This window comes from Vidua macroura, chromosome 4 (genome assembly GCF_024509145.1).
Source record: "Vidua macroura isolate BioBank_ID:100142 chromosome 4, ASM2450914v1, whole genome shotgun sequence".
NCBI classification, from domain to species: Eukaryota; Metazoa; Chordata; class Aves; order Passeriformes; family Viduidae; genus Vidua; species Vidua macroura.
The window spans coordinates 71,350,347-71,362,123 of record NC_071574.1 but is presented as its reverse complement, the minus strand read 5'-3'; the positions used below and the strand labels follow the sequence as shown (position 1 = coordinate 71,362,123).

Here is an 11,777-nt window from a genome sequence, read left to right as displayed (position 1 = left end):
AGAGAATCAGCTCTGTCTCCCTTGGCAGGCTCCTTGCCTGCACTCAAATCAAAGCTCCCACAGGATGATGATATAAACAAGGATAAAGATCTGTCACAGCAAAAGCAAAATTTTCTTCTCCCCTGTAGAGAAACGATTTACGTTTCCTGTGGCAATCTGCAAACAGGCTCTTGTTGCCTACTTGGAGAAGTTCAGGAATGGCTAATCCCATGCTAGCCATATTTAGAGGATTTTGGGGAAATGAGCCTGGATTATGCTCTTTAATCTCCATTAATTACTTCATTTCCATCACAGCACAGACTTTCTGGAGCTGTTTCCTCAAGGGCCAAACCAGATTCTGAACACGTGGAAATCAAGGATTCCTCTGTTGACTTAATGTGACTGTGATATTCTGGAAATGAGGTGCTAGAATTAGCAGAAGACCAATCTAAGGCTGGGAACATCAGTTTTAAAAATACCATGTTTGGCCAATTATGAGCAATTTTAGCTATGTTCTGATAAAATATTCCAAACTAATAAGTGGCATTAGCAGGAGCTGGCAGCAATTGCAGTACATCTTGCCTGTGATCAAACACAGTGCTGTGATTGCTGCATCCCTGAGAGATGGCTGCAGAAAATTCCATGAACTTCAGAAATCTCTTACCTAAGGGCTGCCACTCTGAGCTTGTTCTTGCAGCCTTGCATCTGATTGAAATGTGGTTTTGTAGCTCATTTTGTTCCTGAGCTCTTCCACTTGCATGACTTCCCTTGCAGACTTGTGTGTGCTTGCAGGGCAGGAGCCTCCCCAGCAGGAGGAGAGATCTCTGTCTGGAATAGCAGAAATTCTTCTTGTGTGGCTGACCTGGTGCTGGAGGAACTCCTGCTGTACCTGGACGAGGTTAAATCAGTCCATCCTTAAACTCCTCCTTCTCTGAGGCACCACGGAGACTCATCATGGTTCTGGCAGCTCGGGAGTGGCCAGACTGGAATTGCTCTGGCACAGCACTTCCAGTTGCACTTTGAGCTGCTTGGCTCTGTTCATCTCCAGCAGTTCTGTGGTGATCCAGACCTGGAGCCAGTGGGAAAGATGCCAAACTCTGGCAAGAGTGAAGCACTCTGCTCTCCCTCAGCTTCTCTAGGCACTGGCAGGGACCCCTTGGATGTAGGAGACTTGCAAGAGGATCCAAGAAAATCTGTTTGGAAGGAGAAGAGCTGTGGTTTAAACCTGTTGGAAGGTTACTTAAAGGTTAACACCTCTGTGCACCCTGTCCTGGTAGTCCTGGATTATTTGTAGGACCTGCCCCACTACTCACAGAAGAATTCCAGTGTTGTTCTCAGGATTTTGTGTGCTGTTTGTGGTACCTGTTGTTCCTTAGGTCTCATGATTGCTGGTGTTAATTCTGCCTTGTTGTCCAAATCCTCAGAGCAAGCTTTGGGCTGTCACCCTTTCCCTCCCTCTCCAAATACAGGTGTGGAAGGCTCCTTCATCCCCTCAGCTTCCTTTTGCTCCTTGAAGGTATAAACAGATTTGAAGTTCAACCTGACCTTACTTCTAAGCAAAACTCTCCAACTTAATATTGCAATAATTCAATCTTCTTCAGAACAGAATTATTCAGAATTATAAAATAACAGAATTATTATAACAGGATTAAGAAGTCCCAGCAGTGCATGTGCAAAGGAGGGAAATGTGTTTTGATAGATCTTTGGTGTTAATCCTCAGAGAAATTTGTGTATAGGGTTAATTCAGAATTTGAGGGGTCTCATCCAGGGAATGAGGTCACTAAATTACACCAAAACAACCTATGGACAAAAATTTCCCCTCGTAATAGGGGGATTTATTCACTGGCTTAGCCACTGAATTGTTGGATTTATCTTCTAAAAAAAAAATTAAGAATCTTCTTTTTCTCTCCTTGTAAGTAGTCTTGACAGATGTGGGTTTTCTTTCCTCCTGTTGTTTCTGATATTTTTTTTCAGACTGGGAGGAGATGCTCACAGGTTTAGCTGGACTGCACAGAAAACACAGCAGCCTCCCCTCAAGCAGGTTGCTAAAGCTGCTGCCTGCTTTCCTGTCAGTCTTCCCCTCAAAAAAGCTCAATTTGTGGCCTGTCAGCTCTGGGAAATTTGCATTAATTAATGACATGTTTTGCATGGTAATAGGCAATTGCCCACAGCAGGACTGAATCCCTGTGTGGTGCTCTCAGCTCTCCCTTCCATGTAAACAGGGAGATCCTCATATCCATCAAAGATGCTGACTCGCTGTCAGGAGACTGCTGACTTTCTGTTTATTTTTTTTTTGTTGTTGTTGTTTTTTTTCCCCTCCAAGATGTTCCTTATTTCCTGGAGAAGTCAATGAGTTTTCTTTGGGAGACAAGCCAGTTTCATGTGCCCAGGGTAAAGCAAGGGAAGGATTACTGACCAGAAAGAGGATTCTTGGCTGGTTTGTTTTTTTTTCTTCTCTGCATTGTGCTAAACAGAATCGGTTTCGAGGGCAATTTAGTTCAGGATAGGATCTGTAGAGCTTTACAGAAGGGGAATTTGGCACTTTTCCAGCTGCTCTGTTTGAGCTGTGGATTAAGTGCCTGGCCTGGCTCCAGCCAGGCTCTGCCTCCTCAATGTCAGCACGGGGCCAGAAGTGCTGATTCCAGTGGTGGGGATGAGTTTCCCTTTCCCCGGTGGCACGTGTCCTGCTCCTCCACGGAGCAACCACTGGGATAAAAACCCTTACAGATCTTGGGGTGCTAGCCCATCTCCTAACCCCTCTTTTCCTGCTGCCAGGATTGTGAGTGTGAAGGAGACCCGGCTGACAAGTCTGATTGCAAATTTCCTGGTGGGGCTGTCGCTGCTGCTGCTCCCGTTCCCCCTGCAGTGGATCCCAAAGCCGGTCCTCTTCGGCCTCTTCCTCTACATCGCCCTGACCTCCATCGATGGCAACCAGCTCTTTGAAAGGGTGGCTCTGCTGCTCAAGGAACAGGTACCTGGAGCTGTGTTTGCAACCCAGCTGTTCAAACTGTTGCTTTTTCAGTGTGGGATTTTTTTGTGAGATTTTGGTTTTTTTGGTTTGGTTTTTTTTTTTTTTTTTGTGAGTTTTAAACCCCCCTGTGCTGTCGTGTCATCTGCAGAGTACATGCATTTAAAAAAGTAATAATATATAATATAATAGGCACAACATCAGGAAAATATGATCTTTGATTTCCCCAACAAAGCTTCAGGCAGGTTTTTTTGGTTTTTTTTTTTGGTGCTGTTTGACACTTTCATACTCAAAATGGAATTACTTGTGTTATTGAAACCTCTGTGATGTGGGCTGAAAACAAACCTGGAAGATGTTTTTTTTTAAATCTGTCTCTGTTACAGGTGCTAAAAATGTATTGTTTGGGAGTGTAGGTGGTACCTGGAGCAATCTCCAGTTCACCTTCTCTTATATAACAAGGGTCAAGGGCTTAATAAGCCCAACATTTGGCTCTGCATCTTTGCTAATATGTCTTGATCTCCAATATTACATTCCCAGAGGTTAAAACTGTGAAATTCGGGTAAAGATCACATTTGTCATGTCATGTCAATTTTTGAACAGCTACTGATGTATGCGACTTATTACTTCTGGTTTTAGTAGGAATTATGTGTGGAATTTTCCAGGTTTTGGTGTGCAAAATTAAAAAGTATTCTCAAATATGGAAAACTCCCTTTTGTGGAAACCTTTTCATGAGTCATGGCACAATCTGAAAGCCACTGAGGCTGTGCTGGTGCCAGCAGACAGTCGCTCATCCTCTTCATTGATGTATAGACAGTGAGTCAAAGCCTGTGCTCAGACATGAGCAAGGAACTGTCAAAAGAAACCACCATATTTAGCCTATTAATGTCATATTTTTCCCCCCTTATTTCTCAAAAATGGCTTATAGGAGCTGAGAAAATCCCTGCAGTGTGAGCACAGCCTCTTCCCGAACTTCCCTCATCTCCTGGTTTTCTCCTAAAGGGGTTCAGCCAAGAGATGGGAGCACCAGGGGCAAGCCTGGAGCCTTGCAAGGCTATAAAATAATGAGGAGCTGGGTGTCAGGTGGAGGAGCCATCGACAGGAGCAACACCTGGATGCATCTGCTCTCCTTCCCCCTGCACACCCCACGGGCACCTCTGCCTGGGGAGCCCTGACAACCCCAATCCTCCTCAGGGAATCTCATTACTGCACTTCCCATGATGTTGAATTGCACTCCAGATGTTCCCAGAGGCAATCCTGGCCCTGAGGGGTGTCCTGTCTTCTCTCCAGGCTCCCAGTGCCCAGTCATGCTCTGGGTCTTGCTGCCCATGCTGTGGTTTCAGGCACTGGAATTAACCCTGCAAATCCCATGTTCAGCTGCTGAAGCTTTTAAGGACCCTGATTGCTTGTACAAATGCATGACTTCCCTCAAACCCTGGTGTCCCAAAGCCCCATTCTGCTGTCACAAGTCCAGGTCCCTGCATGTCTAACGTGTGGTTCTTCTCTTCCCAGACCGCTTATCCTCCGACCCATTACATCCGCAGAGTTCCCCAGAGGAAGATCCACTATTTCACAGGCCTGCAGGTCCTGCAGCTCCTCATCCTCTGTGGCTTTGGAATGTCACCCCTGCCTTACATGAAGATGATCTTCCCCCTCATCATGATAGGGATGATCCCCATCAGGTAGGAAGCTTGGCTCTTTTTTTTTCCCCTGTCTCCCATGCCTTGTGTCTTCAGGCTTGGATTGCTGGAAGGCTGAGGAGAGGAGAAACTGGGAGCTGAGCTTGTTTAGTCTGGAGAAGAGAAGAGTGAGAGGGGATCTCACCAATCCATATAAATATCTCAGGCTGGTGCCAGACTCTTTCCAGTGGTGCCCAGTGACAGATCAAGGACTAAAGGCAACAAACTAAAACACAAGAAGTTCCCCTTCAACACGAGGAAGAACTTCTTTATGTTGAGGGTGGCAGAGCACTGGAACAGCTGCCCAGGGAGGCCATGGGGTCTCCCTCTCTGGAAACATTCCAAACCCACCTGGACACGTTCCTGTGTCACCTGCTCCAGGGGGATTGGGCTGGGTGGTCTCCAGAGGTCCCTTCCAGTCCCAACTATGGTGTGAAGTGTGAGTGGTCCAGGAGGGTTTTCTGCATTTTCCAGACTAACCAGGTCCTGGAAGTGGGTAATGAGGAGGGTTTTTTTACCAGCTGCTCAGGCCTGAGGAGGAATCAGGGTTTCACTGCTGCTGGGAGTTGTGCAGAGGGTTCTGGGCTGGCAAGTGCTCTTCTTCCAGCTTCCCAGGAGGCAAAAACTCTCCTTTTTAGTGCTTGTGAGATGCCTGATCTTCCTGAGAAGCCATAGTCCAAACCTCTAGGTGGTATTTGATAATGTTCCTTATCACTTTGCAGTTTGATTTTCCAGCAGAGCTGGAAACTTTTCCTAAGAGGAATCCTTATCTCTTACCCAGTGCTGTGGTGACCTCCCAGACCTCCTGCACTGCTGGATGCCCCTGTCAGTGATCAGTTGGGTGAAACTGGCCACATTCAGACTCAAAATATATGTTTAAAGCTGGGAGGACCCCACAATATCCTACAGAGAGAGAGAACTGAGAGAGAATTATTAAGAAATTTAACTAATTTCTTCCTTGGGGTTCATTAGTAGCCACTGCCCATCATTCTCCAGTTAAATCATTCATGCTCTCAGTCCTTTGGTTATAATGAGAGGCCATAAAAAGATCTTGGAAGGAGCAGATCAAGTTTCCAGTCCACTTGATTATTTTTAGGCCAGCATGGCACCAGTGATATCTGCTTGACTTTGAGCTTGCAGTCCCAGAGATTTTACCTCTGATCCCAAAATTCAGGGCTGCCAGTTTGTTAATCTGCACCACCTGCAGTGATGTTTTCCTTGGCTGATAAAGATGGGTCCAGTCCTTTCTGAAACAAAAGCAAATGTTAGAGCTACCATGGCTTTCAACAGGATCATGCCAGAGCCATTTGGGCTGGATTTTAAAAGATAAACAGGCTTGGAAAACACAGAAATTATTGTTCCTCTGGTCATAATGCCCTTCACACTGGTGGCACTTGGGGTGCCTGGATGAGTGGCTGGTAAATATTCCAGCTGTGAGCAGTGCTGGATGAGTGGCTCTTGTGGGAATTGCAGCTCAGTGCAGGACAGAAAACGTGGGGCACACTCAGCCAAATCCAGGTGTTGGACATGGTATAAAAAACTCAATTAGTGTGGCAAGAATGCATTCAAAAACCTGATTTTGTACTCAGAGCTAGATACTAATATGCAAATATATCTTCTTTTCGGTAAATAAGATGCTGTCAGTTTATACCCTCTGTGTTGCTAACTCATTTCTCTTTCCAGGGTAGTTTTTTCCCAGCAGCTGAATAATCAGCCCTGCTGCCAAGGGAAGATGCTGCTGCTGCCTGGCACAACACGGAAATTTGCCCTTGGCTTTCCTTCCTCTGATTTCTTTTGCCTTCATGTAGTTTCTGTGGCCTCCAGCCAAGAAGGCAGCACCATGATCCATGAGCTCTGTAGTTAATGACTTTTTCCCAAAGATTTGGCACTCTAAAGAGATGAGGCAGTTGAAGGAATTTAATATATTGTCTCCTTTTTTTTTTTTTTTTTTTTTAAAGAAGTGAAGGGAGAAAGAGGAGATGGGACAGTAGCCAGGGGGCAAATTCAAGAATCAAACACAAATGAATGAGGCATGGCTTGGTGTCCCATCCAGAACTCAGCCACATCCCAAAGCCACATTTCCATCCATCCAACAGCTTTAGAAACATGATTTGTGCTGTCATTAGTGAGGGATCACTGGTGTGGTCTCAGACAGATACTGAGAAGCCACTGAAATCCATTACTGCAGTGGAAAACAGCCTGCTGGAGGAAAACTTGATCTCTTTGGGTATTCCCAGTTCCTGGCTTAGATCCACAATTTTGGGATGATGAGTTTTTGGTCGCCCACAGAAGAAACTTCTCTCCAAGTTCTCTCTTATCTGGGCTCCCGTGGCTCCCAAGCATTTTATTCTATGATGGGTCTGTTTAAGGAGATCCTGGTATTTCTCATTAATAAGTGATGTTTGGGATCTCTTGCACAGCTGTTGAAATCTGAAACTGATTTTTCGGTGCTTTTTGAGTTAACAGCTGAAGAGTCACTTCCTTGTTAAACAAGGGAAAATGCCACATAAATGTGCTTTTTTTTTTTTATTGTTCTGGTTGTTGAGTTGTAGTTTGCATTTTATTATAGGGTATTTAATTTATAAAATATTTAATTAGTTAAAATTATTATTTTAAAATATTTTAAATTAATTTAAATTTGATTTTAATGTGTGAAAGTTGTATGAAAGTAGTGTTCTTATTTTAAAAATTATGTATATAATTTAAGGTAGTATATATGTATTATGTACATAATCTATAAGGTAGTATGAGAGTAGTGTTAGTTCTTATTTTAAAAATGATGTATATAATATTTATTTATGTAAATATATTATTTGGTTTTTATTTTAAATTTATGTGTATATGTGAATAGTTTTATTTATTTACAAGATTTACGAGAGCAACTTCACAGTGCCTTTCTAACCCAAATATATTAATTTTTGAGGATGTTCTTGCAAAAAAAATCAAATGAAAAAAAAATTTAAAGTCAGGGAATCCCTGTCTCCATATGGAGAAGCTAGGGTGGTCTTGTTTGGAGTCATGGCTCTTCACCTCTGTATTTTTGTCACCCTGAGGACTTGGTGGTGACAGAGCTCTAGGAAAGTGACTTCCTCCTGTGAGGATGAGGATGTTCTCTTTCCAGCTGGAAGGAGGAGGCTCTTGCAGAGGGAGCCTGGCACTGCAGTTCCTATAAACGCTGTGTTTGCTCTTTTTTTTTTGGGGGGGTGGTGGGGTTTTGCTGTGCCCACGTTGTGTCCCCCTCACTGGGTGAACGTCACGGCCAGGCTCACCCGGGAGCTTTGGGACAGGGAGAAAAACTCTGCACAACCCGGGACTGAGCCCCGCTCTCTGCTCTGCCTTAGGTACAACCTGCTGCCGAGGATCATCGAGGCCAAGTACCTGGATGCCATGGATGCAGAGTACTGAGCGTCCCTGGCCTGCAGAGCAGCAGAGACTCCCCCTTGGGGGGGTTCTCTTCCACCACTTTCTCCGTGCTCTGACGTTGGCAATGCACTCCTGTCACAGCTCCACGGGGCCTGTGCCAGACCAAGGGAGCCTTGGGCTTGAGAGGACGCTGCTCTCTGGAGCTGCGAGGCGAACGAGCTTTATGGAAAAATGCTACTTTTCCACATCCCCAACCACACAAACCCCAAAGATCAGCCTGGCTGCATGGTTGGAGCATCCAGAGTTGTCCCGTGTTCCCTTGTTTGAGGGTGGGGGTGGCTTTTTTTTAATGCACCACATCCTTTTCTTCCCCAACACTAAGAACAGCAACTGACCCTTGTTTTATACAATGACAGCCCTGGCCTGGCCTTTGAATCCAGTTCCCTGTGCACCCAGTATTCCCAAATTGGTGTTCTGGGTGGGATGGCCTCGTGCTGAGCCACTGATGTCAGGAGAGATGGTGGCTGCTTTCTCACATTAATGGGTTTGGAAACAGTTGCCATGTGTACTGCTTCAAACCACCGTTTTGGATGAATTCTTAATCCCAGCAAATGAGCTGGGAACATTCAGAGGCTGGGCTCTCATGGCCCTGTGGATGAAACCCCTGCTGGGTTTGAGCTGTTTGGGCATTAGTTTGGATCTTTCTCCCATTTCTCCTGGGTAATCAAACACAGAATTGTAGGTTTTGCACAACTGCAGCATTTTTTGCTTGCACCCAGAGGGCAGTTGTGTCGAGGTTGCATATACATATGTACAGTAGTGCCTATGTGTACATATATACATATGGAGTTGTGTATATATTTTGCATAGATATACAAATAGGCCTGGTTCTTTCCAAATTCACAAGTGTTTTGTGCAGTCAGTGTTACCCACCATGTCCTGACCATATACTTGTTCTCTGCTTCAGTGCTGCTTTTTCTCATTTGAGAGATGGTCACTTTTATTCCTTTGGAAGCTGCTCAGTTACTGGTTTTGTTCACGTGTTGCTTTCTTCAAGGTGTTTTCTTTGCTTTCTCCTTCCTGTGGCTTGAGACCTTCATCATTCTGTCTCGAGGCTCCAACATGTGAATTTTTCATTTAATTTTGATGTACAGAATGCAATGAAAATTTTCCTCTTTTCACCTAATCAGTACTTGTTGGTCATTTCATTGTTTCTGTTGTGTAGCTAATTTCCAGTTCCCTCCCCCCCCCGATGTTATATTATATTTCTGGATGAATCTTAACTTCTGCTGTCTTTTATATTTCAGTTTATTTAATTTTGCTTGTACTATGGTCAGTTTTCTTATTTGGAGTACTGTGAAACAAGCTGCCCCTTAGTTCAGTGCTTGGCACGTCACAGGTCACAGCTAAAAATGTTCAGAACATCGTGGACCTCGGTGATGAACTTTCAAAAGAGTAGAAATGAGGGAAGAGGGGGAATGTAAAACATTAATTTATCAGCACAGAGAAGTGTTTCTTACCAGTTGCTTGCCCAGTAGATGATGCAGAGTTTTTTCCTCCCACCCCAGCATGGTGAGGGAGACCAACCCAACCATGAGGGAGGAAGGCTTTGGATGCAAAGCTCCTGTGCTGACGCTAAGCCAGGCTCAAGCCACTGCAGATTTGGTGTATTTGCACCGAAGATCAGAAGGTATTTAATCTTTGTGGAGCTGCCCACGGCTCTCAAACACGTGTGCAGAACTAATTTTTTCATTTTCTTACGAAACCCTTTGTATTGAGACTCGGTGGAGGAGAGCAGTGAGAGTTCCTGTATCCATGGTTTTATTTCCCTGAGGGAATTGTAGGGGAAACCCCTCAGCTTAGCAAGCAAAACAATGTCACAGATAGCAAAAACATGACCTTCATGCGGCACCAAGCTGATGTGAGAAGTCTCAGGGTCAGGGTGGCCACCCCAGTGCATCAAGGCAGGGAATTTGCCTTTCAGCAGCCTCGGGGGCAGCAGGAGCAGCTCCTGCCATGTCTGACAAGAGCAGGTACAAACCCAAACGTGGTTTCTGAACATTTTCCCCAAAATTCCCTGGCTTTTGAGTCATTTCTGTGCCAGGATCACTCCGAGCTGTGTAGCAAGGGCTGCATGCAGGAACAGGGGCAGACAGGATTTCAGAGGTGGCAGAACTCTGTCTGATCTTCAGTCAACAGCAAAAGGGCAGGTGACAGGCAGCAGTTCAGGACCTGCTGGAAGCCAGGGAGTGCAGAGGGCTGCTGAGGCTGAAATAACATGTTTTTCCCACGGATGTCAAAAGATTTAAGCAAAGCTGCAATCAGAGGTGTCATCCTCTGGCTGAGTAAAGCTGTAACACACACGTGTCCTGTGGGTGAATTCCTGGTGTCTCCACAGGAAGAAATCACCTTGGGGGGTGGTTTTAGTGATGTTCTGGGTGCTGTGGCTGGAGGAAGGACAGGATGTGCCCAAGGGAATGTGGCTTTGGTCCTCTTTGAGGCTCTGGGTGGGATTTCCTCAGGCACAGAGCCACAGTGGAGTGGACTGGCCTGCAGGTTTTACCAGATGAAATAGTTTTGAGATGCACCCTCCATCCCCCACTTAGAAGAGACAAAAATGTCCCCATTTGAAGCCTTTTTGAAAGATCAATTTCAGATAGTGTCAAATGCTGCAGAGAGAATTGAAAATCCAGGCAGCAGAGAGGGTTAAATAACCACCACAACTCTTGTTTGTATCTTTTATTTTCCTTCACTGGTGTGACTTCGGTGTTTGTATTTTCTTTGTAGCATCAGTAGGATTCTGTTCTGCAGGGTTTTTGTTCTTACAGAAGTCAGGGGCCAAGGAATCAACTGATGGGAAAGCACAGCTTGAGGGGGGGAAAAAAGCTGTGCTGGCTTGGACTGGTTGAACATTTGGACCTATGTCTCAATATTTGGGTGGAAGGGAGATGTGAGACTCGAGGCCTCTTGTCTCAGAAGGGGTTTTCATGATCCTGCAGAGGATTTATTTTATTTTTCCATGCCTTTTCTCTTCTTGTTTGCTTCTGGTTTTGCTGACTTAAGTGCAGGCGTTTCCAGGAAGTAGCTGACTAGGGAAGGAGGGTTTGTTCATAGTTGATTGAGCACTTTAATACTTCTGTGAAGGTTTAAGACAATTAGAATGTAAAAGAAGTTTTATTATAAGCTCTTTATATACGCACAATGCTCTGTATAACTGTTGCCAAAGAACTGAGTCCGAAAGGTGTCAAGAGCTGTCCGTGGGGTTCACCTGGCATTGCAAGGCAGGGAAAAGCTTCTGAAATGAGTGGATTTTGGAAGTTGGCATTTGATAGCTGCCAAAACAATCAGAAACTGGAGATAGAATAAAATTCTACTCTCAAACTTGTAGTTTTTGATCCTTGCGTTGAATGTAGGAGCTAGAAGTGAGCTTGACAATTAAAATTGGATTTGTACCTGACTGGTTTTGTTGGTCTGAGACTTTATTTTGTTGCTTTTGAAGACGTCCTTGACGTGCTGTGTGTGGGATTTGATGTGTTTGTCCATGTAAATGAAGGGAAGTAGGTGAAAAGGTGGAACTTGCTGAACCAGCAGTGCAGCACTTTTGGGATTGCTTAGGAAGCACGGCTGACAACTGCACTGCAACAGCCCCAAACTCCCTGGCACCAACATTTGAAGTTATTTAATAAATTCAAGCTCCACTTGGATGTGCTGTGGAAGGATGGAGATGGGGTAAAGGGATTCAGCTGGTTTGGCTCAGAGCTGCTGCTGCTGAAGTGGTCCAAGGTGAGCCC

At 45.0% G+C, this 11,777-nt stretch overlaps 1 protein-coding gene across 4 annotated transcripts in view; it reads left to right on the top strand.

Moving 5' to 3' along the window:
• Positions 1-11,443, top strand: part of SLC4A11 (solute carrier family 4 member 11) — a 67,536-nt gene extending 56,093 nt beyond the window's left edge. For 2 of the 4 annotated variants that reach the window (XM_053975356.1, XM_053975355.1), the window contains 4 exons: positions 2,303-2,416; positions 2,755-2,950; positions 4,457-4,626; positions 7,965-11,443. In XM_053975356.1, coding sequence (XP_053831331.1) covers positions 2,303-2,416; positions 2,755-2,950; positions 4,457-4,626; positions 7,965-8,028 — 544 coding nt within the window. In that variant the 3' untranslated portion in view covers positions 8,029-11,443. The remainder of the gene's footprint in view (positions 1-2,302; positions 2,417-2,754; positions 2,951-4,456; positions 4,627-7,964) is intronic. The other 2 variants (XM_053975358.1, XM_053975357.1) reach the window with 1 other exon arrangement.
• The last annotated feature ends 334 nt before the right edge of the window (positions 11,444-11,777 follow it).